This window comes from Agelaius phoeniceus, chromosome 1 (assembly GCF_051311805.1).
Source record: "Agelaius phoeniceus isolate bAgePho1 chromosome 1, bAgePho1.hap1, whole genome shotgun sequence".
In the NCBI taxonomy this organism is placed as follows: Eukaryota; Metazoa; Chordata; class Aves; order Passeriformes; family Icteridae; genus Agelaius; species Agelaius phoeniceus.
Window position 1 is genome coordinate 78,001,636 of NC_135265.1, and position 26,379 is coordinate 78,028,014.

Consider the following 26,379-nt stretch of genomic DNA (forward strand, 5'->3'; position numbering starts at 1 on the left):
TTCTGTGCTCTTTTAATTGCAGGTGCTGCTAGGCTGTCCTTAAAATTCTCTTCATAACAAAATTGGAACTACAGTTCATGCCTCCTTCTGTAAGGAATGTGATACTTCTTCTACTAATAATTGTAGAATCATGGAGTATCTCGAGTTTGAGGGGACCGAAAAGGACCATCAAACTCCAACTCCTGGCACTGCACAGGACATCCCCAGGTGTCACACCATGTGCCTGAGAGCATGGTCCAAATATTTTTGGAACTCTGACAGGCTTGATGCTGTGACCACTTCTCTGGGGAGGCTGTTCCAGTGCCCAACCATCCCTCAAGTGAGTGCGACCTTCCTTGACACAAGCACACGTCATTTTCTCAGGTCACTGATCAGCAGAGAGAAGAGATCAGTGTCTGCCCCTCTGCTTCCTCTTGTGAGGAAGTTGTAGACAGTAATGAAGTTGCAAAAGCTCTTATTCATATGATGTCTATTTTCTTTTGTGACCCCAGCTTTAATTGGTGCAACCTGTTCCAGCCAACCAGGTAAGTTTTTAATGCTTACTAAGTTAACAGGCAGTCTAGACTCTGAATAGTGTAATTATTTCTTATACTTGAGATAAAAAAAAAAGAAAAAGAAAATTAACTTTTATCTAGGACTTGAATCAAACCAATGCTGATTGGTTGCTAGGGCTGCAGCTAGGATTTTAAAGTAAAGTTTGAAATTTTCTATTTCATCTTGATGAAGTAGAACTTAAAAAAAAATCCAACAAAAACACCCTAGAAAATTCAGGGTGTTAATGCTGAATGGAAAGTCATGTCTGGTCTTATCTTCTACATTTTTCAGTCTCAAGATATTATTAACACAATATAATATTTTTACAAAGGAAAACATCTGACTAACCTTATGTGCTAGAAATAAAGAAGAATCCGTACTTGTGCTGGGTTAAAGGTACAAGCTGTCTAAAACCAAACATATAGCGCAAATATGAACAAATCCACTATCTTTCAATTAAGCCTCTGAAAACTATTGAAATAATTAAAAGCTAATCACTTATTCAGCAGTTTCAGCAGTTGTTAATCCAAAAAGATGGCTAAGATTTATTTTCTGTGGTCTTTATAGAATAGTAATATATCAGTTTCTGTTACTTCAAAGGTACTGGAGCTGAGTCACTAAACAAGAAATATTAATTTAGAAAAAATTGTCAATAAACCTTATGTAATATGTAACTGAAGGTAAAATGAATAGTTGAAAACAGTATATGCCTCAAATGGAAGAAAAATTGGAAAGAGAAAAAGAGAAAGGCTTTACACTTTAAAAAATAGCCTGGATTGTGAACACTTTTGGAAGAAATCCTAGGTGCTACAACCTGTAGAATTAATGGAGTCTTCTGACATTGTCTCCTTGGAGCTCCAAGGCAGTAAGAGGAATGGAGTCTCACAAGTGTGGATAATTTGATGTGTGTATGTCAATCAGGATGGTGTTGAAAAATCCATCACACTTTGCTATCTGAAATAATTTAAAACAACTTAATGATAACTCTGCAGCTAAATGCTGCTGTTACCTTTGAAAAATCCCATGGGATTTTTACCTTTGCAATGACTATTTTTACCTTTGCAATGACTATTTTTTGGTATCTAATTACAACATTAGGGCATGTAAAACCCACATCTGTAATGCCAAATTGTCTTTCTGTTATGTAAACTTCTTTTCAGAGGACCAGTTAGCTTGCTTACCCATGAGAAAGATTTCTCTGTTGTTTTGTTTTTGCCGTTTTAGAATGCCCAAAAATATGTGATTTCCCTTTAACAGTATTCCAGAATACGTCTGCTGATTTTTGTTTCTTCCTGAGCTTTTGGTATAACTGTTTCTTTCCTTGTAGGTAGATAGGAGATAATGGGTAAGAAAATAAAAAAAAGAGGAGGGCATTTCTTTTCCTCTTCTTGATTTTCATTTGGGCAATGTCAGCAAGAGTGATGTACTCATCTAAGTAATTAATTTTGTATAATGTGTTTCTCTGATTGTAAATTGAATCTAAGAATATCCCAGCTTTTTTTCACATACTGCATAACAATTTGTAGTCATTAATTCTTATACTGTTTCATTTCTTTATATGGTATATATTTTTTAATTTTTTGATATCAAACGTGTTAGCAGTTGCCTTGATCTGTGAATTATATGTGAAAATGTGGAAGTTAAAGGAGCTTTTTGGGTATGCAATGTAAAAATGCTAGGGAAAAATATATTAGCTTTGTACTTCCCTTGCCATATTCAGCATACCAATTCCCAGAAATCCACATTCCTTTTGGAATTTTGTTCCATGATTTTTGTTCCCAATTCATATTTCCTTTATTCAACTGTCTTTCTCTTGAACTGCATTAAATATATTTCTTACATTTCATAAACATTGTACTGCTGGATTTTTTACATCTTCACTAACAGCTTCAGCTGTTTGCACTTGAACTTTCCAATCTGCTTCTCTGCCTTGATTTGTTTTCCAGTGATTTCTCAGTGTCTCTTTTATAGCTTAATTTTTCTCATGCTGTTTTCTTTTTTTTATAATGTCAGATTCTTTGTTGTTTTTTTTTTTTTTTATTCCCCTATCCACTCTTTTGTTCACACAAGAGAATTTGTGTTGGCATATATGAAAGAACAGTCTTTATTTTTCATGGAGGTGCCTTTATTTTTTTTTATTGTAGTTGTTGTTTTTATTTATTTTGTAAAGGGGAGTTTATGTAGAATAATTTAATAGGTAAATTAATAGTTGGTATTAGATTACTACAGACACTTTTTGGGTTTTTGCTAATAGATATACTCTTTATCAAATGCTGTGTATAAATGTGAAAGAGTGGTACAAGAAATAACCCCCCTTGACACCGTACAGCCATCAGCTAGATTTGCTGGCCTAAAGAGGTGAGGAGAGAGGCATTCAATGCTTTTTTCTCTATGCTTCTTTAGGAAACTGATCAATTTCCAGAGTGATAAAGTCTATGTTTTAGAATAGTGATATACCTACAAATAAATTTAGCAATAATTTAGGAGTTTGATATCTCATGCAATTATCTTACCAATTAATGGAAATTTCCTCATGCTATTGAAGTAAAAAAGGAGTCCAGTTTCCCATTTCTAGAAGGTCTGCCAATATAGAACTATAGTTAAAACATTTTTGGTTACTGGAATCACTATTTAACTATTTCAAGAGCATTTTCTTAATGCTTAATTAAGAGTTTTTTAATTCGAGTTTTTTAATTCTTAATTAGAGTTTTCTTAGTTTTCAATCTCATACACATAGGTACAACTAAAACAACAAAAAGGCAACATAGTCACATGCAATACAGTTTTAAATGTGTTCCAAGACAGTTTTGTCACTACTTCTGTCAGACTGACTAGCATGTGCAGAAGACAGACAATTATGGGTTGTCTCTCTATTACCTAGGCTGAGAAGAACTTGGTGCTTCCATTTATCGTGTAACTTCCCATAGCTCAGCTCTACCAGCCTTGGGAATAGAGAAGGAAGATCAACTACAGATGAACAACTTTCCTTCATCTACCTAGAAATGTCACTATTTTTTCTGCCAGTTACCTGAGATCTTCAGGAATACTGGATGCTCTCTTGGCAATCTGTCAAACTCTTATTCAAGGGATGTAACAAAAAATCACATTCAATTTTCCTTTCTGACCCTAGTGCATTATTCTGCCTTTGGTCTCCAGGTGAATACACAGTTTTTTCTTCCCTGCTGAAGAATATAATATTGGCAATAAACAATAAACAGAGGTAATCCAGGACGTAAGATTTTTTCAGGTGTTCATATATATAAATAAAAATGATAGTGATTTGAAACTGTTCAGATTTTGATTTTTTTTTTCTGATAGGAGGAGATTTACAGGGCAGAGGGCATAGAGAGAAGTCAGAAAGCATATAAACAATTTTAATTATTACAAGCTCCATAGCTAATTGTCACTCTGTCACCATGGAACTTAAAAGGGAGGTATAAAAGATATGTGGAATTGTGCTAAATGTGCATCTGCAAAACTCGATCGTTCAGAAGAATTCAAATGGGATTCAATTTGATGGAAGACAGAGGACACTGAGATTCAGGGCAAGATCCATTACAAAAGATGCATCTCCTCATGGTGGTGAAACATACACATTTTGCATCACTATGCTCCTGTTAGTTTCCTGGGAATTCATTATAGGCTCTTACACTAAGCAGTAACTACCGTGCTGTAATGATTTCCAGCAATGTTAGTGGAACTTTCCCACCTCACCTTATTTAATTATTTATTTTAATTTTAACTCACTCTGACAGTCTCTTTAGCTACACAACTCATTTTCATGAGGGCTCCCAGGAGAAGGCTATAACAGAAGTCTACTCTGCAGCTGCATGAGTCTTTATAACAAAAGCCATAAATCAAGACACTGACTCTGAAGCTGCAGACAAGAGCAATGAGCAGGCAGCATCTCAGTATGTTAGCTTCAATTCAAAGGATTTCAGAAAGTTCATTTCTGGTTTTTTTCTCCTCTGTTTTTCTTCTGTTTCTTGCCTAGTCTTTGTTTTACTGTCTCCTCTGTGTTAACTGTGTGAGCTGTTTCCATCTGAACTTTCCCCTGCAGACACACACTGCTGTCTTCAAGGTAGATTTGAGGTTTCTTTTGGTGGGGGTGCCAGGTCTTTATTAAATGTTTATTCTAGACCTTTAGTAGGAGAGTGCTGAATAAGGACCTTTGTACTGAGTATTAATTAGGCTTTGGCTTTAAAGATGTTTTCCAGAGGTGTAACACTTCAAAGAATCGACACTTACACCCCCTCCTCTTTTGATTGCTGAATTTTTCTTTTTGGAAATGATTCTTTAGGCTTCATGTACGATTCAGGAAGTCTTGAAGGCATCAACTTCTAAGTATAACAAGAAGTAGATATTGCAATGTTTTTTCCTGCTACTGTTATTGTTATTGTTATTATTGTTATTGTTATTGTTGCTGTTGTTGTTATTATTATTAAGTATATTTGTTCAGAATAAATTATTTTAAAACTTTAATTTTGGGTTCAGATGCTTAAAATTAAATCTCTTAATTAAATTTAATAAAATAGTGGTTTTACTAAATAAAAATGTATTGCCTCCTTGTTAATGTTAATGCTAAGATGACCAGACATCTTTTAGTCAAAAGATGAAAAAAGCCCTTCATATTTTGCAGTAGGATTTTATCTTATTTTTCCAATATATTTGAATAATATCTTTTATATTATAATACATAAATATATATTATTTACAATATATATTATACACATATACACATATATCTATATCTATATATCTATTAATATAATATGTCCTTAATATTTGTTCTGGCTCATATATGACTGTGGCATAACAGTTTGGAGGCTCCATCTTGATTGTTTTGGTTTGTTTGTTTTATTTTTTTCCTAAGGATGACTTCTGAGAGGGAAGAGAAACAAAGTTCTGTTTAGTAAATCTTGATTTGCTGGTAGCTTCTGTATTCATACACACAATTTATGAGGCAAGAATTTTCCATCTCAACTATTCCCACAGATTCTTGTAAAAGAAATTTTAGTAGTAATAATCTAAAATATATTTTAAATGTTCTATTTTGAGAAATCTCAATGCACTTTACATATCAATTGTAAGTTATTACCTGCTGCTTCTGGTCTTATGAATGGCTCCCAGGCATTTCTCAGGATGGAAACAAAGGGAAGAAAAATAATACTTGAATGGATAAAGCTAAAGAGTTAATATTTTGTGAGACACTTCTTAATTTTAATGTACATCTTAAGTATAATGATGGCTAATCTATTTAAATAGATCATCTGTATATATATAAATCTATACAAGCAAACTGCATGCCTCAAGGTAAAAAATTATTTCTAACATGAATCAGCAAAGAATGCAGAAAGGCAAGGAAACTAAGAAATATACCCAGAAACAAATGTGAGACCCAGAAAGGCTGGATTTTATCCCTGATCTAATTTAGACATCATACAACATTTAAGTGTAAAAAAAATCCTATTAAATCACATTTGAACTTACGAGAGATAATAATTATTCATGTTTCATAAACCTTTTCAGAGATGGAATGACAGAATTTTAAGGGAATGGTGTCTTGGACTTCATAAGGATTGAGGGGAGACTAAAGTGCTTTGGAAACAAGTAGGAGAATGCTAGATGTCTAAAAACTTATTTCTTCAGTTGAAAATGATGTATAGAGTTTCGAGTTCCTGCACAACCACAAGAGACTGAAATTCTTTCTTCACTTCAGCAATACCCACTATCCTGAACTGAGTACTAGCAATGGAAAATATGTCCTTTCTGTCTATTTCTAATGTACAGTGGTCTTGAAGTATTCTTCCATTGTTCTGATGAGGAATTGTTTTCAGCTAAGAGGTTTGGGATTCCATTATTATTATTATGGACTTGAGAGAAACAGAAGTTAAAAAAAAAATTGCAGCCAAAAGACACCTAATACATTTTCTTCCACTGCAGTATTTTTTCTGTCTGATTTCTAAATTCTTTTTTGGTTCTTCTTTAGGGATTTTGAATTTATTCTGCTGAGTTCCTGTGAAACCAAGAAAGAAAATTAGTTTAATTTTGTTTCTGTTTATGTAGTTTATGTTTGTGTTTATGTAGCTTTATGATACTCAAAGAAGACCAATATAGGAAGAGTCCAATTTTTGTAGTTTCAATTGCATGCTTTCAGACTCCTGATGGACTGACTGATATGGAGATAATCTTTGATATCATCAGATAACTGAACAAATGGTTAGTTTAATGTAACTGTTTCTCTAAGGTTGAAGATAAATTTTACTTTCAAGGTACTTGGCTTTAAGCATACATCAACTTCCACATATATTCACATTTTATTATTGTAATAAAATAGGTTACATTTTCCTTTTTGAGGCTGAGAAAATATTGCCAATATACTGAAAATACTGATATCAAAACAACACGAAATTCCAGTCAGTATGACATAATTTTATGATGTCCTAGATGATATTGGTTTGAATTTATATAGAGCACAAGGTGTGCTTTATATAAAATGTGTAAAAATGCACATTTTGACTGAAGCTTCCTGTCAGTATGCTCTAGCATTACTCAGAATTTTAAAAGCCCATTTTGGTGGCATTCTTTCAAAACCCATTATAGACTAGATATTTTTCATCAAGCTGGATATCTGTGTGGTGTATAGAACATGTGAAATATGAAATGTGAAACTCATGTGAAATGATTTAGCGATCACTATTTAATGACACTGTAGCAGTGATTTTGTTCTACTGCCAGACCAGGTCAATGATTTGTAGGTAAAAGCTAAAGGAACTGTTCTGAATCATCCAGGTTTTAATTATGAGTGTTTTCACAGCTTGTGGGAGCCATGCTGTCTTACTGTATTTTAACAAAAACAATCAGGAAATGCTTTTACAGGAAGCATTGAAATGAAATTTTAGTTCCAATGTCAGTCTTTGACTGAGTGCTTAGTACAACTTTGAGTGTAATCTAAGGTCAGAAACTGAAAATTGCTGGTTTTAGTGATGAGTAAGTGTCTTTCTTTCCTTTTCATATTAGATAGAAAATGGTCGGCCGTGGAACTCTATTGTGAAGACCTCAGAAGAAATATCAATTTTTCCAGTCAGCTTTTCATAATGTAAATATAATTTGAGCTTTCCCAAATGGGCAGCTAAACCATGAACAAGCAGAAAAACCTAATTTGGACTGTATTTCTGAAGCAGACTTCACCTTCTCTCTCGGGAACTTATTGAAGGATTACAGCTGAAAAGGACAAGAGAAAGAAAACCTTGAACAGGAATCCTATCCTACAATGAGAATTACAAGTACATCTTGTATCTGCCCAGTCCTAGTTTGTCTCTGTTTTGTACAGAGGTGTTATGGAGCTGCTCACCATGGCTCCATCAAGGTGACCAGAAACCAAACCAAACACATAGAAGGCGAAACAGAAGTGCATCATCGTCCAAAGCGTGGATGGGTGTGGAATCAGTTCTTTGTTTTAGAAGAACACATGGGACCAGATCCTCAGTATGTAGGAAAGGTAAGGTGGTTGTTCTCTTTTGGCTTTGGTTTGTTTTTTTCCATTCCTAGAAATGTGGCACCGATAAGAGGCAGATCATTTATGTCCTTAGATGGCACCTCTTCTTTTAAGGGAAGACAGCTCTTGGATTGCTACATAGATTTACAGTGAACTTGCCAGTTGCCTGTGAATACTTTGTTTATTATCAAAAGGATAAATAAAAGTATATAGGATGAAGAATCTAAAATATGATAAAATAGTTTTTATTCTGAGCTTAGCTAAACAGAGTGTGTGCAGTTGATCCTGTTACATCAATTTCCAGAATCCTAAATGCATGGGGTCACTGCTAATGGCTTTTCCAGACTATTTCAGAAGTATTTTCAGTTATGCTTCAGGGAACATGGCAAATGCAGTCTAAGCTCCAGAAGGTATTCATTCCACTCTGAGTGTAGGGTGGAAAAGGTCTCCAAAAAGAAATCCCCTGTGGCTTTTTTCATACTAGGAGATACAAGGTGTGTCACTTCTTAGAGTTCCTCAAAAGTCTGTAAGAACAAGCTCTGCATTTATATTCTGATATATAGAGTGAGCTTCAGACATAATGTTCGGACTATGTAATTCAATGTAATTGAACTGAAGCCTGAGCAGCTGAAGTCTGATTCATCAAATGTAATGTTGTCTGTAGAGCTTGGGTTTTAACTTGCATTAAATAACACACAACTCTCTATATGACTTTAACCCATGATATATGACAGAGGAAGTTTTGCTCTCCTTGAAGACTGTCTTGCTGCATTATGATAGAATTTTTTTATTAGACAATCTACATGAGTCTTAATGAAATCAGTGAAATACATAGAATATGAGGGGTAAAATAAGATGGTTAATGGGGAAGAGGGCATGGAAAAAAAAATTCATTTTAGTTTCCCTTGAAATTAGAATTCTGAAACTTATATTGTAGAAAGTGATGCAAGGGAACCAGTAGCCTCTGAAATCACACATGTCTGGTAGTGAGGGCTTCCAAATTTGAACAGTATCTTCTGAACTAAAAATAGGAAGTGGAACAACTTTATTTAAGAGACTGTTAACTCAAAGGCTGAAAAAAATGTTCTGTTATACCAAACTTTGTAAAATATTAAGTATTTCAGAATGCCAAAAATTATTGAGCTATGTGAAGAAAATGTAAACTGAGAAAGGACCTTTCTAAATGGAGATAATTATTTGCATTGAAAAAGAAGCTTTTAAAAGGGGTAAGGGGATGAGGAGATATGCCTTCAGACAGCTTTACACTGATTAACACTTTCATAAATTATTTTGGAATAGAAAAAAAATTTGCAAAAATATTGTTGATGCAAAGCTTTGCAGAAGAATGAAAACATTGTCTGGAAAGAGCTAGATATTATGAATATGGTTTGGATATAGAAATAAAGAGTAAAGCTTGGGAATAGAGAACAACATAATGAATTTCTGTTATACACTAATGATTTACTGTAATTGAGAGAGGAAGAGAAAGAGCTGGTGAATGAGAAAGAGAAGGTGAATGTAATATTAAGCTGCAAAAACTGATATATAGGAAAAAAGGGATAAAGGGCACTGAAGACATTGTGGAAAATAATGTTGACCTATTTGCTATTCTGGTTACTTTTAGCCAAGAAAAATGATTTATATGTGAAGCTGTACAGAAAAAATTGAACATTATGGCTGGGATAGTAATGGAGAACAAAATATGTTTGTTTAATTATTTCCATAAATAATAGAAGTGGGCACATGATAGTCTATAAATATGCCTCCGAATAAACCACAATGAAAAATGAAAGCTATTTAGGTTGATTACAATTTTACTTGAAAAAATAAGGTTTTGGTGGCTGTGAGTTAATTTAGAATTCACGTTTAGTAAATTTAGAATGAAAACAAGAATAGTCAGATTCTGAAAGAGGTTACTAACAGGAAAAGAAAAAAAATAAAAGCTGAAGGTGTTTCAAAGTACAGCATATTTGTCTTTATGAAAGCATTTATAGACATGATTGCATGCCAGAACAGAAGCCTGGATTCAGTGAGCTAAAGCATGGTCCCTTTCAATTTTTGTTCTTATGAAGCTATTATATATTTCCTTTCATCCGCTGACCACTCCATTAATGCCACATTTACAGAGATCAATGAGTAGAATTTCTTTCAATCCTTTGTGGTCAAAATGTGACTGCATGCCTTGTTTGAGAACATTTCTCCCTCTATACTTACCAGTTTTTCTCCCATTTTCCTCAAATAATTCCCTCTGGTGCTCATAATTTTCTACTGTGAGTACTTCACAACATTAGTAATTTTTTTGTCTTTGCAAAAGCTTTGTGGAACTTGAAAGCAACTGTACTCTATTTTTCATTTGGTTTGATTATTCTGATGATCTGATATGAAGAAAAGATCAATTATATTAGCTCAGGCATATACTTTCAATTAAAAAGAAAAAAAAAAAAAAAAGAAAAAGGGGGGGGTGTGAAAGCCTGAACTGAGACTGCCATAATATCAATAGTTACCAAAATTTCAGTAGTGGTCATTTAACACAAAAAACCAGACATTTTAGAAAAATATATTTTTTACTAATTTTGCATTAAATTGTACACACCTCATCAAGGTCTCATTTTACATGCCTTTAATTTGACAAGTAATTTTCACACAAAGCCCCTCAGTTATAAAGGAAGTCAGTGCTCCTCAATTCCAGATTTCTGTTGGGTGGTAGCATGCTGTCAATTCTGTCAATTATTAATTCTGTAGACTACTCCGCTTCACCGGTGACAGTTCTTCCATTTCAGATCTGTCCTTTCACATATTTCACACCCAATTTGGGAGTAACATCACAGAAAGCAGAGTCATTATGTACAATGGTGTTATAATGCTCACAGTCATTGTCATGGAAATGCACAGTGAGAACAAGAATAAGGTAGGCCAGCAGCAATGAAAATGGTAAGATTTCTCATTCTTACTGTGAAATGACTGTCAAGAGGATGGATTAATTCACTGCCATCATCATAAAAACAGTGTTAGGACAACAAATTATCATGATACTTTAATATCAAACATCCCCCCATTCCTCAGTCATTTTTCCTTTTCTCCGAGAAAATGTTATTTGGAGAATTCTGTATAGAATTAATCCCTATTAACCATACTCACCAGGTTTTTCTAGCAACATGGTGAGACACAGGTCCTGGTAAGATTAGCTTATTGTAGAAATGGAAAATGGTCCTTCTGTAGATACTGTCTGAGGTTCTCAGATTATTGAGCTGGTTCCCTGCTGTTGCACATGGGGTAAGTCTGCAGTGTTTCAAAGTATGTTCACTGATGAAAGAACCAAAAAAAAATAGTTTTGTATTTAAAAAGGTATCTTTAAAGTGTTTAAAACCACAGTGACTTCTTTTACCAAAATTTTTAATTATTTGTGGATGGTTTCTGGAAAACTTCTGAATGATCATGGTATCTGGAAGTGTTAGTTCAGAGAGACTATTCACCTGCAGGTGAAAGTGTGTGTGTGTGTGTGGGTGGGTGTGTTTGCAATGCAGAATCTGTGGAAATTTGAGTAAGGAAGATAAAATATCATTGCCTCGGATAAGTAACTTGAATGCACAGGCTGAGCTTTCAGTTATATGAGACTTCTTGTCTTTTGTGTGTCACTGATGTAAATTTCAAATGAAATTATAGCCATGAGTGCAGAAAGGGGCAAGGTTAGTGAATGCACTGGGGTCTGATGATGAGTCAGGTACCTACTGCACCAGATCAGAGGAATGAAGATTTTCCTGGAGAAATCTAGAAAAATTTATAGTACTGCAAGCTTTTACATCTCTCATTTGTCTTAGCTGATATAGTTTACATTTCTCTTGCATTTTCTGCATGTTTCTAGGTTAGATAACTCATGTCTCAACATTTGGAAAAAATAGTAAAAAAATAATTTTAGGAAATAAATGAAGAAGACTATGTGTTTCTGTCCATAACATTCTTCATTTTGAACCTTCACACCTCTGTCTCCAGAGGGTCTGCTCCTTCTTAAAAGGATATCTCTAAAAATCAGTTGTACTGGATGCAAGTCATAACCACACATTTGCTGTGCTTTTTCTTTGGAGAGGGAAGTAAATAAGCAGTGATAAAATGAAGGTCACTGTGGATTTGGAGCTGAGTGAGTCATGCTATTAGGACTGAATAGCAGAGGAATATGATGCACAAGACTGAAAATTTATCTGTGAACCCTCTGGATCTCTGAAATACCAAACCACCACCTCTTAATCCACTTCAGATGACTTCTGAAGAGTAAATAAGAATGACTGTTCAGGAATTCACATCTGCATTGGTTTTCAAGTGTTTTTTTCTTCCCTAGTTTGGGGGATGACACTTCACTTAGTTCTTACATGTTTACCTGTAATGCAAAAACAGTTTCAGATTAATATTGATAGAAAGAAGTATGGAACAGTTGGAAATGAGTGTGAATATAGGAAAGGGGAGAAGAAAATAACAATTTTTAATGTGTCTTGAAATGTTTCTACTGAAAGTTAGATTAGGAAAGGAATTCCAGGTGTTATATTGGATTTACAAGATAGCAATTCTTTTAATTAATCATTTTATTCTTGAAAACATAAATTCAGCATAACAGACTTGTCATTCAAAATTATTTTTTCAAAGTAATATGTGATGTGTTATTGCAATAAGTTGGTTCTGATACAAGACAGTGAATCTAATCTTCCCTGACTAGATCAAGAGATTTTCCCATCTCTGATTTAATGACAGTAAGGGGGCATCATGTATGTTTTAGAATAAGTGCCAAGAAAAAAATAAAATTGGAGTTTAACAATTAAAACATTTTTATTCCATTTTAAAGGTTTACATAAAAGAAATATATCAGACGCTTCAACATTTTTAGCACAAGCACATAGTTCCAAAATTTATTTTGATAAAAAGGACATTTATTTTATAGTAGAGAAAAATTGAAAGGTTATTTTGGATGACATAGTCTAAATATATGCACATGATTTTTTAGCCATTTTCATGCCTCTGTAAGGCAGACAAGTGTCATCAGCAACAAAAACAACTTCTCAAATAACATGCATCTCACTTTCTACCTTTTGGGTTGCTAGTTTCACAAATAATGTATTTATATAAAATAATTTTCCTCTATACCTAGGGAAAATGTAGTAGCAAGGACAACATGAATAAGAAATCTAATGTCAGTATAGCACAACATTATATGGCTTTACATCACATTAGCCATCTCCTTTTTTATTGTAATTTTTACAAAAAAGCTAACTTAATATTCTTTCCTAACCCAAAGCTTTCCCTAATAAAAAGGCATGAGTATGTACTTGTTTTGTCCTGAGTTCTGTTTGCACAGGCAACTTTGCTGCCTCCTACTTTCATTTGAGAAATCTAATTAGGTTTCACATTTAAAAGTTGAAGGCATACTACTTGAATTCTACAAGTCACAAAATGCTGTGGACCTTTACATTTTTGGGTTTGGGCTTTTTTTAAGTGGCATCTCTAAATATTTAAAGGTCATCTGGGGGAAAATCACATCCAAGAGAACAGACACATTTCATCAGCCAGATCAGTCTGACTTTCTTCCAGTGTGCCCAGCTATATCTGAGGTTTCCTGAAGCATGGCACTGACAGGGGCCTTTTGACTTGACAGACCAACCAAAGAAACAGAAAAGCATGAAAATATTGAAGTTCAGTCCTAGTCCAAAGACATAGGATAAAGTGTTTACCTTGTTTAACTTCATTTAAGTCAACATGAAATTGCACCAAAAAGAAACTGGCTCTTTTAAGTCAAAACAGCTACATTAAGTCTAATATGTCAAAGTAATAACTGTTTTTGCAAGAAAGCTTTATAGAGTCTGTCAGTTCTATATTGCAAAACATCAGCTCTCAATGTGAAGACTGTTATTTAAATTAATGGTTCAAAATAAATTTGTCAAGGTGATCTAATCTTCCCTGAAGTTATTATGGACTGAAGAACTTTTTTTTTTTTTTTCTTTTTTACTTCCTATTCTTTCATGAATTTGCCACACCAGCAGCCAATCTTTACACTGAACAACGGTGCTGATGAAACCAACATACTTTTTGTGGAACTGCCACTTCTCACTTAAACGGTTTAGCAGTAATTTTTTTGAGAGAAAATCCGGCCTTGTTCCCGCCTTTCTTTTTTTCCCTTACTTTGGTCATGAATTGGTTGAACATTTCGAAGCGCTGGCAGCGCCGGGTCTGTGCCGGGGCTGCCCGGGCCGGCCCCAGGCGGTGCCAGCGGCTGCAGCGGCCCCAGCGCAGGGCACGGCTGAGCCCCTCAGCCCCGGGGAAAGCCTGGGCAAGGGAGGGCAAAACGCTGCCCGGCAGCCAGGGCTGAGCCAGGGGAAGCGAGCGAGAAACAGCCCTGCGAGCCCTGAGGGGACAGCGGGAGCAGGGCCGGGGGCAGCAGAGACCCGGCAGGGACGGCCCTGCGGCCTGGGAGAGAGCCCGGCCGGAATGGGCTGGCCCTGCGGCCCCTGGGAATGGACTCAACGTTGGAACAGGGGTAATGTGAGGAGAGGGGATGCAGAGGGGAGCTGCTGTGAGCTGACCCCCATTCCCCAACTTCCTGTGCCCCCAGGGGAGATAGAGAGAGACCAGTCAGGACTGAACATAAACTTGGGAAGAAGTCGGGTGTGGGGGGAAGTTGTTTCAATTTTTTTGCATTTTTTTTCCTCAACATGCAACTCTATTTTAATTGCCGGGAAATTTAATTCAATTTTCCCGTGTTAAACGTGTTATAGGAACTAGTCAGTGATCTCTCAGTTTTTTTCCCCAGCCTATGAACTTTGCTACATCTCATTTTCTCCCTCTGTGATATTAAGAAAGAGGTCTGAGAGAGCAGCAGGGCTGGTGATTAGGAGTCAGCCAAGACTGACTCACCATGAAGTTGATGTGGTACAACATGCCTGCTCTGTAATTGCATCTTTAACTCATGCCATACTCTGAATGCATAGCCTCTTAACCTCTGACAGTCTTTATTTGAAAACTATGTAAAATAGCCATATAATTGGTGTCTGTTAAAAAAAACCAAAAAAACCAAAAAACAAACCAAATCCCAGAAACAGAAATACAAACAAATAAACAGAAACTTTAAAAAGAGGTTTTACACCAATTGGATCTATCAGATGTAGCAAGGATTTTTATATTAATTGTAGCAAGCAATTTTTATATTAATTATGATCTTAGTAACTTTGTTTTTAAAGGATATTTACCATCTAATTGTAAGTCAATAGATAATGAAGCTGAAAGTATGCTGATAAACTCCAGTGTTCATTAGCATGCCAGTTACTTCTCAAGTATCTTCTTGACCTTATTTTAAGAGAGGTGGTCATTCATGTTCATTGTCTGTGTAACTTTCAACACCCACATGCCTTGTTGTCTTTTAAAAAATTCTGCTACATCAATTTGCTATTCAATATAGTTTATCAACTCATTCAGGATATATTTGTAAAATTATATATTATATTATATCTTATATATTATACATATTATCTGGATGTGACTTGTTTAAACACTGACAGGAGTACTTCTGTTGAATGATTCAAACTGTAGTTTAAATAATTTCGTTTACTGTACAACAAGCTAAAAAAGTTTAAAAAGATGAAGTAAATTGAACATCAAAATTAGGTCTTTTTTCATCTAGACCTATGTGACAAATGAAACCATGCAGAACGTGCTTTTCTGGTCCTCTTTTCTAAGATGAAGATGCTGTAACAGGATAAGAATTTCAGGTCTAGTAGTTTATTACTTACTCTCAAAATGTCTGAGAAGCAGACAATTATGAGACTGCAATATTCCTAGACTCAGCGGAGGTAGCCAAGGGTGATTTGTATGCCATATTCTGTACAGCTGTAAAGATAATTACTCAGTTTTGTTGATTTTGAATGTGGTGCCTTCTCAGCAATTGCTTCTTTGCCTTAGAAGTTACACTGGCTAGATGTTATCCTTCAATTCTCATAGAAAATTTGTATCTAATGCCAAATTGTAATTTCTTTTGTTCTACAACACATGCACATTTTTTAATGGCAATAAAAATGTGTGAGACAATAACAAGTAAAGCAGGAGAACTAAGGTTTAAATCTAAAAGTTCTCTGTCATTTCTAATCATATAACACACAGTCTATGGAACTATGAACTAAAATCACAGTGACGAATATTGAGATCAAATGTTTTTGTAAATGTTTAGTTTCTAAAATACTCTAGGTTTTTATCTTTATTGTAGTGGAAAACTCCAGCCTGTAAAAAAATGAAAGCACTATTTCAGAGTGGTTTTTTTAAATTTTTTTTTGCCTAGCTGGATTAGCTCTGGTTGGTCCTTGGAAAGCAGTTGGTTCTCATTTAAATAGTTATTCCCTCAAGTTTATCATCTGCAATTTAAATATACTTTAAATAACAATAAGAAGAACTCAAGCCTCTTTGTTTGGAAAGAAAGTGCAGAGATGAGGTCTGCATTCAGATTATGCACAATGGTTTACAGTCAAGAACCTGAGCAGTGATAAATCTTTACATCTGAGATTAGAACAGAATAATTTTAAAGTCATCTTTGTATTCTCATGATCTTGGTACCATTTGCTAAAAAGTCTGTTCTCCAGAATTTTGTTGAGGTTTCTAAAAGATATGTTGCCTGTATGGAGCTATTCAAGACAGGAGATAGAACTGTTACAGAAATATCTTTGTATCAGGTCTTCATTTTAGCTCTTCTAATATTTTTTAATTTTTCATCAGATTACAAGCAAAAAAAATTCCAATCATCAGAGTTAATAGTTTGTATTCGTAAACTTACACTTTGGATTTAAGTCAGGCTTAGTGTACAATTAATTTGTGTGGCATGAGATCATTGCATGTCCTTGACTGTTTTGTTGTCAGATATGTGTAACCTTAACTGTTGCCAAAGTGTGGGGTTTTTTATTGTCTTCCTGTGAATTTTAATAATAGATACTTAAGCTATCAGTATAAAAAAGGAGAGCTTTTCAAGGTTTCATATGAAAGACATACTAGTAACTACAGTTCTACTGAAGAGATCTTTTCATAATATGCAAAGGTCCCGCTTGAGACATTCTTGTGATACTGATAAAAGAGGTGCTATCCAACAAACAAACACCCTCCTTTACATTAAGAAAGCCTGTTCAGGAAAGGGTTTCTGTGTACGGTTGCAAAGCAAATAGAAATGTTTATAACTAATATAAATTTCCATTAAATATAAATGCCCATAATAAAAATCCATTTTGAAATGTATGGTCGATTTTTACCTTTTTTTTAGTAAGCTTTTTTAATAAGTGTTTATATATATATTTTTAATATATTTTTATATATATATATATATATAGTATTAACTATAAATCTTTAGTATTAGTATTATATATAGTATTAACTATAAATCTATTAGTATTAACTATAAATCCTAATTGTAAAAGTCAATAGTGGCTTAAAGAAGTATAATTCTGAATTTGGAAATATTACAGAAGCAATGTTTGCACACTCTAGATATATGAACACTTTCTATCTGAATACCTTGGATGGAAATCACGGCAACATAACTGTCAACAAATTAAACAGCACCTGACATCTGTATGGTTGTTTCAGATGTTGTATTAAAACTGTGAGAACATCATCATTATCCTGCTGACTGAAATAACAAAGTTGCTGATGATGTGTTGAGTGTTCAGATAGATTCTAAGACAGGAAAATTGCAGCAATGATGGGAGACTTACTCCCTGGAACACAGGTTGAATTTTTCATTGAGCTTGAACCCTAATATCAAAAGGCTGTAGGCATAAAAAATATCTGCCTCAGAAATTATCAATCTAAAAAAGAGGAACTAAATCAAAATTTAAGCAATACATGAAGCTGATGCAAAATACCCATGACACAAAGACATGAAGGGCTAAAGGAGGTTGGGATGACCAAATCATACAGTAGTGAGGGCAAATAAAGGTGTAGCCTTTAAAAAAATCTGTTTCCAAATGAGAGAATTAGAAAGGATTGAGAAATGTTACATGTTAATTGTGAAGCAAAAAAATGCATTAAAGTGAGTTTGAGGAAAAACTGGCAATAAAAAAATTCTTCTTTAGAAATATGAGGATCTGGAAGTCTACCAGAGGCTACTGTAACAGAAGACACTTCTGAGACATAAAAAACCTAAAGAAAACAAAACAAGACTGTTGCAGAATAGCTAAAAGAATGCTTTTTAATCTCTTTAGGAGACCTTGAACAATTATTTTATGAGGAATGTATCAAAGGTGAAGTCTCAAACTGAGGCATTGTGGGAGAGACTCTGGAGAAAATCAACAAATGAACAGTAATTATCACACATACCTGCTGCAGTAACCCAAGAAGAAATACCTAACCAAATAATTTTGGAATATAGATATGTAAAATTACTTTGGTGCCTGAGGACCAAAGTGCGCAGTTATAGCAACACAGTAAACAAACAAAACAATCTCAAAATAATCCCCAAAACTTTCATGTGAGTAAAAGCAATACCACTTAACATTTTAAACTATTTGTGGGAAGCAGGTAGGTGACAAATAGCTAGGTGACAAATTTTATTAATTATTTGAAGCTGAGAAGAAAAAGGGAAAGACCAACCATAATGAAGTCTAGCAGAAAGACCTTCCAAGAATGACTGAAATTCAGTACAGATAAAGATAGAAGGAGGCACATGAGCAGCAACTGAGTTGAGTAGTTTTAACTGCATTAACAGTTACCACTCATTAAAAGGACTGTGAGGTTCTATGATCTCTCAGATAAAACTCCATCAGCTAAGTGCTTGGAAACAATCCAATGAACAAACTGAATATTAGAAATCATTGGGAAGGGAAAAATCCCCCACCAGTAACTCTTTAAAACCACAGTGCACCTGTACCCCAAATGCAAATCGTGGTTTTCATATTCTTATCTCTTTCCACAGCAAAAGAAATATTTCAGAGAAGAGATACCAGGCTGATGTAAAGTATAGAACAGTCTCTGTATGAGAAGAGACTAATTAAATTATTAGGCACATTATTTGATCAAATCCATATTTTCAATTAACAGCTTCCTTTCTGGAATTTTTATATTCTTTTATAGCTGTTGTTTTTCTGGGTACAGGATTTTTTATGGGAAATTATGGCTTTGGAAGTAGTATAATAAACACCTGAAGAAGGGAGAACTCTTCTGGCTGAAATAAAATGAAGTGGGTTGGGTAGTGACCTAGACAGTTTTAAGTAATATAGTAATATATGAATCAGGAATGGTTTTTTACTTTCTTTCCCTTCTCTCCAACAAGCAGTAGGAGTCGTACTAAGCTGCCAAAATCATAAAACCCAAAAAACAACACCAAAAAAGACCAACTAAAAAAAAGAAAGGTTGACAGCCTAAAAATAAAAGAAACAATGCAGTTGTTCATTAATGAAATTGGTGAAACTGCTTAGTATAGCATTATTTGATATTTAATGCCACATCAGTGCTCCTAATTAGTCTCTCAATAATGAATTGAGGCAATTCATCACGTAAAAATTATGGCACATTGACAGAAAGGCCATGCATTCAATAAATCAGAGCAGTATGTCCACAAATACAGATAGCTCAGATAAATGTTAACAAAAAGCACTTTTGCCTGTCACACACCTGTATCACAAGGGTTTGTTGTGATACTAAATATTATTCCAAGCTTGACTGTGTCAGAGAATATCAGTGATGAATTCAGAATTTCCAGTCCATCCTCCTTTCTTAGAAAACCTTTCCTCTACATGTCTAAAAGACTGCTAGCAAGTCTTGTTTTACATTTTACTTGGAAGAAATAGTTTCTCGATTTTCTATCTACATTGCATGAAAACATAGTCACATGATTCTTTCCAAGAACAAAGAATAGTTCTCATAGTTGAAGAAAACTGACAATTTACTCACTCAAAGTTTATTTAAATCATTAATCATAAAGATCATGTAAAATTTTAATGTAGGTTACAGGTAAAAGCTGAAATATGTGCAATATATGGTAGTCTTTCTTTAAATATTGGCAACAGGGTGTGGGGAAAAAAAAGTCCAATCCAAACCAAAAAAACTCTTCTGTCTCACAAGTGCTAGTGATACTCAGTAGCTCCAGTTTAGTGAATTGTTTAGGAATTAAATCATATTGTTATCTTGTTTGATTTGTTTCTTTCCAGTTTTGACTTTAGGGTATCGGTACTGTCAGAAAATCAGATGCCACTGAGAAGCCTCTGTATATGAACCTAAACCAGTGACACCCAGAGTCCACTTCCTTCTATATATTTATTCAAAATAAAAACACTTTTAGGAGAAAAATCTGTAATTTGTTCTTCGCTTTGGCTACCTTCTTACTTATAGAGCTATTAACTTTTACCTTAGACTATACTGTCTTTCATCTATTATGTATTACTTTTCTCTTGGTGAATCAACTGCAGAAAGTGATAGTTTTTATTAAAGTGACACCTCTGCATCCCTCAAGTATACTTCTCTAACTTCAGTAGGGATATTGATAATTATTACAGTGGTTAATAAAATCACAGAATCACAGAATATGCTGAGTTGGAAGGGACCCACTACGATCATCCAAGTCCAACTCCTGGTCCTGCACAGCAACATCCCAAGAGTCACACCATGTACCTGAGAGCATTGTTCAGACATTTCTTGAACTCTGTCAGGGTTGGTGCTGTGACCACTTCCCTGGGGAACAATTCCAGTGCCCAAACACCCTCTGAGTGAAGAACCTTTTCCTAATATCCAGCCTACACCTCCCCTGACACAATTTCAGGCCATTCCCTCAGGTCCTGATACTGATCACCACAGAGAAGAGATCACTCTCGGTCCCTCCTCTTCCCCTCAAGGAAGTTGTAACTGCAAAGAGGTCTCCCCTCAGTCTCCTGTTCTCCAGGCTGAACAGACCAGGTGATCTCAGCTGCTCCTCATACGGCTCCCCCTCAAGGCCCTTCACCATCTTTGTAAATTCCTTTGGACACTCTCTAACAGTTCAATGTTTTTCTTGCATTGCAGCACCCAAAACTGCCCCCAGCACTTGAGATGAGGTTGCCCCAGCTCAGAGCAGAGCAGGACAATCCCCTCCCTTGCCCAGCTGGCCATGCTGTGCCTGATGCCTCCCAGGACAGGGTTGGCCCTCCTGGCTGCCAGGACACTGCTGGCTCATGTCCGACTTGCCATCGACCAGGACCCCCAGGTCTCTTTCTGCAGCACTGATTTCCAGAATTTCATTCCCTAGTCTGTCTAAACATCCAGGGTTTCCCCGTTCCAGGTGCAGAAGGTATGCATAAGACCTAATTAGGCAGCATATACAAGTGTACTTGAGTGGAAATCAGATGGTTAGAGTAATGTTTCTGATTCCTTCACAAAAAAAAGTTATTAAGTGGAAATATTTTTCTCTGTCAGCCGTTTGTTGCAAACCATGATTTAAAAAGCCCTAGGTAGAATTGTGATGCAAGTATCAAGCCACACAGGCAACCCAGAGGGAATGTAGAAGTTTCCCTTCTGGCCCAGTAGGTAATGAGTAAGTTAAATTTCTTGAAAATTGATAGACCCATTTCTGATATCTATAATAAATATCCTTCCCATCCTCCTCCCCTCCTTCCCACCCCTGCAAAAAAAAAAGGAAACCAAAACCAAAACCAACAAAACACACCAAAAAAACTCCAGAACAAACCAAACCAAACAAAACAAAACAAAACAAAACACAACCAACAACCTGACAATTTACAACTATAATAAGACAATACTCTTATTCCAAAAAATTTATCTGTAATATTCCAGTTCTTGAATACCAAGTGCAGAAAAGGAATCTTCTCTGTGTGGGAGAGTGTTCCAGTTTTTCAGCCCTCCTGATTTACCTTGAATAAACTTCTTTTGAAATGCTTCTAATTTCTCATGGTATTCCCCTCTGTTGAATTGTTGCCAGTTACTTTATTTTCTAACACCTGCATACCTCCGCCATTGTCAGTACTATCAAGAAAGTGGAGGCAAAATTAAAAGTCTGTTCATAATCTGCAGAAATGCTTTGTCCTCAGCCTTCATTGTTCAGCTGGATTCCATTCACTTAAAACTTCTCCCATTGCAGTTTCCATTTTCCAGTTTCCTTCTTCTTATCTTTCTTTGCCTTGTTTCATGTGTAACTCCAAAAGATCACCTTGCTCTAACTTGGGGGCCCTTTGGAGGCTAAGAGGATTCAATCTTCACATTACTGCAGCTCCTGTGGCACTTTATGGAAGATTATATAAATATGTGAGCATTATGTATGTGGGCACTAGAAGCTGAAGGAAAGCTATTCAATGCACCTTTCTTCAAATCTTTTTCATTCTGAACAGTACTGAATAGGAAGATAATGTATGTTTCAAGACTATATATTGCATTAATATATTAAAGCTACATGTACTGCTAAAGGGGAGCAGGAATGGCTAAAGGAATAGGTAAAGGAATGATTTTGGTTTGTATTGCCTACAGTCTTGCATCCAAAGATTCATGGGAGATATCAATTAATTCACCTTCACAGCATTTTTCTGAAACTTAATTTTAAGATAAGTTCATCTATATCAAGAAACCCCTTCTCCCCATTTCAGCATCTATTAATTAAAAGGAAAAAAAATAAAAAAAATGTGTACATATGAAGTGGCTTCAGTTTTCCTGGATTTTGTCACCACAGCAGACAAATGTATTTTACATCAGACAGATGCAGACTTGCTACCTGTGTCTATTCTAATATATCTGAAGGCATAAACCAAGAACACAAAACAAGGGACTTTAACAAGCAGAGTTTTACCCTGAAGTGTTCATCACTCCACTGAAGCCTATAATTAATAGGTAGTCATGCAGTATAAAAGGGAGCTCTGCACCTCCCATTTCCTTGTTTTCTTCTTCTTTGTGAAGATTTTGTGCAGAGAGAAAGATGTATCTCTATTGTCTTGTTAAGAGAACATAAGCACTAAAGTATTGGAGATCTGCAGCTTTCTAGAGAGTAGGTGTAGCATCCCTTATGATAATTAATAACACCTAATGTAGCATTAACATATTATAGAATTTTATGCAGTTACACTGAGCTTCTGAGAACACTCTAGCAATCTACCCTAATGTGACAATAATCTGAATTTCACAGACTGGCTTCTCAGCTGATGTAAATCGTTGGATTTTTTTCGCTAAAGTGCATTGTATGATTTTGACATTGGAGCCAATGTAAATCATTGGATTTTTTTCACTAAATTGCATTGTATGATTTTGACACATTTGTAGGGAAATGTATACAATGTAATTGTATGTTGAAATTCCTCTCCTAACTGGTGTTTGTTTCATGCACCCTCTGAAGAATTTTTGACAGAAACCAGTTGTTAATTAAGTGTGTGAAGCTCTCCCAGAGCTGAAAACATGACTTAGCTTTGTATAGTAAGATGTCTTATGGAAGCATATGTGGTTATAAGGTGACATGTAGAGTTTGGTTTCTCTTCTGCTAGCCATTGAATAATATCACATGTGGAGCAAAAGTGCATTGGAAATACAGAACAGAGCTTACAGGAGTAAGACAAAGTGCAAGTGTAGAAAGACCCAAGGAGTCACTATGGAGTGTCTGTAGAGTGTAATCTCAGATCAGCCAGATTTCAGGCATGAAATGACAGTGAATTTGTTTGGTTAAGATATTCCATCACTTTTTTTGAATGCCTTCTGCTTTGGGTCAGTGCTTTAAGTTCTGTCTCTTTTGCCAGAAGATGTCTTTAGGCTTTGTATTAGTTATAGGAGATGTTTGAATTTTGAAACAGATTAAAATGTTTACCTATGAGAATAAAATGGATGGCCTGTATTTAACATCTCTGGAGAACAATTTTTGTAATTCTTTTGAAGTTCCCATATCTGTAGATCACTAAGATTTATTTTTTCCTTGTTTCTTTTCAAGTTAAAACAAAAGAATTGCAAATCTGAGATAATAGAGTTCTGAAATAATAAAATTTAAATATTAAAGTTTTGGGCTTCATCGTAATCAGTATTTCTGAGAATTTCACAGAACCCTGACTAACTTCAGAAAATTTCCTAAGCATCGAATCAATGCTTTATGGTTTTTGTTAACATTCAGCTGACAGTCAAAAGCTAAATTTGGAATTGACTTTTGTTCGATAGGTCTTTGTTATGTGGCAGTAGCAGGATCTGGATGAGGTAATGGATAAAAGAATCTGTGTTATTCATACACTTGGAATTTCAGAGTGTAAAGGAACAATTCTCACCCATTCTGCAGAGGTGGGATGCCCAGCAGATGACATGCTGAGAAGCTGTGTGGCTGGATTAATTGTGCATGTGATACATACAACAAATAGAACTTGATTAATTAATTAACTATCACGTTTGTTGATTAGGAGAGTTGCAAATGTCTTGATTTATGGCCTTTAATGGTGAATTTTGTTTCCTGACAAGGAGGTAAATTGAGAACCAAGGACATTTGTTCATACATGTTTATGAATCTCTACATGAGGGAGGAGAAATAAACCCTCATTCTACTCTGTATTTAATTATATGACTGCAAAATTAAATGCATATTTTAGGAGGAGAGTTTTTCTTTTCCTGCTGAAACTAAACAGACATGTATGACAAGAAGGCCAGTTTCACATTCTACATAGGTTTCACTGTTCCTTTTTGTTTCTCATTGTATCAAAGGTGTGAAGAATATTTTTATGGGTCAGATTCTGACATGACATTTTTACACTGGATTATCTTCTGTAGAGCTACTTTATTTTGTTGTTCAGTGTCTTTAAATTTTGGATGCTTACTATTATTGTTTCCTCCTTTGTTTTCACAAATGCTCATCGTGTTGAAATAAGTTAAACTACCTGTTAATACTTTTCCTCTTCCTCTGCCTTGAGGATTTGTACAGTATTCTGAGTACAGGGTGGCAGTGGAGGGGGGCAGAAACTGGAGTCAGAAGGTGGAACAGCAGATTGCACTGCTAAAGGGAACTGCTAAGTCTCTAAGCAGACTCCATGAGGAGCAGTGCAAAAGTGCATTCTCTCATAGCTCAGGGCAGCCAGAGCAACACCACACTGATCAATAGCGAGTCATTGCACAAGACAGGTAGAGAGAACAAGGAACAATTATGTGCAAAATAACTTGGCAAGTCGGAAATAAAAGCCAGAACTGGAAGCGTGAGGACTGTGAAAGGAGAGTAAGGCTTCAAGTCAATTTTAGCTTCACTATTTATTTACCATTAACTTACCCACTGCAATTTTGAACTATTATTTAACCATAATTGAACCATAATTTAAATTACACTGTCAGGCCTCTGAGATCTTTGGATTTCCAGAACAATGGAAAAGATTATTAATTAATTAAGTCTCGGTACTGTTACATCTTCAATTGTATCTATTAGTTGAGTAGTTCTACTGACTGGCATTACCTTTCACAGTTTTAATATTGTCTTTATTAAAAAATATTTGCCTATATTAAAAAAATATAAAATACTGGGCTTAGGGTATTAAGCAGTGTACAAAGATCCAAGAGCTTTAGATTTTTTCCTTTCTGTTCTGCTTTGTAGCTCTAAAGGGGAAAGAAGCTTTTGTTATGATTTGCTTAAAAATGAGAAAATATGAAACTCCTCAAAATGGGAGGATCCCCAAGCATTTAGGAAAGTTTCCCCACTTTGTTGAAATGATGATAAAATTACACATATAACAAGTATGTAACTCAATGAGTTCAAAATATACTATTTTATTTAAAAGTTCCTCCATAACTGTCACCTCAGTAAAAAATTTTTTTGTCTTTTCCACAAGTGATGAATTTCTTCTGATGACCTTGTATTGTGTGTTTGCAGACTACAGCAGAATATTGCCTGTTATATGTGTATGTATCTATATATATATGATTCAGAAAGACAAATAATTAACATGATAAATTCTCTAACTGAGAACTAACACATGATAATTCTCTAATATTAGTGGTATGATCACACATTATTTTTGTATTTAAGTCCTTTATTCATATGGGGCTAATCCTAAACTTAAATATTCTATTTATAAAAAAGCTGTTTCAACAACTATAAGAAAATGAGTAAGTCTGTTACTTTTCAAGCCTTACACATCTTTAGAAATTTGAAGTAGAAACTATCTGCCTTGTTTCTATGCTTGGGGTTTTTTTTGTTGGTTTGTGGTTTTTTTTGTTTTTTTTTTGCAGATTTTGTTTGATTCACAAAAATATGTTGTGGTAGTATTTCAGCACTGCTGTCTGCAAGATAAATTAAGTGTTGCTGATGTGTAATGAAATAATGATTCCCTGAAAAAAATAGACCCCTTTTCTACCCTTTATAAATGCTACCTTTAAAAGTTAGAGTCTAATTTATTCATAGAATTGAACCTTTACCT

At 35.0% G+C, this 26,379-nt stretch overlaps 1 protein-coding gene across 11 annotated transcripts in view; it reads left to right on the forward strand.

The window, feature by feature from the left end:
* Positions 1-26,379, forward strand: part of CDH18 (cadherin 18) — a 492,864-nt gene that overhangs the window by 321,603 nt on the left and 144,882 nt on the right. For all 11 annotated transcript variants that reach the window (XM_077181943.1, XM_077181942.1, XM_054641162.2 and 8 more), the window contains one exon: positions 7,555-8,035. In XM_077181943.1, coding sequence (XP_077038058.1) covers positions 7,808-8,035 — 228 coding nt within the window. In that variant the 5' untranslated portion in view covers positions 7,555-7,807. The remainder of the gene's footprint in view (positions 1-7,554; positions 8,036-26,379) is intronic.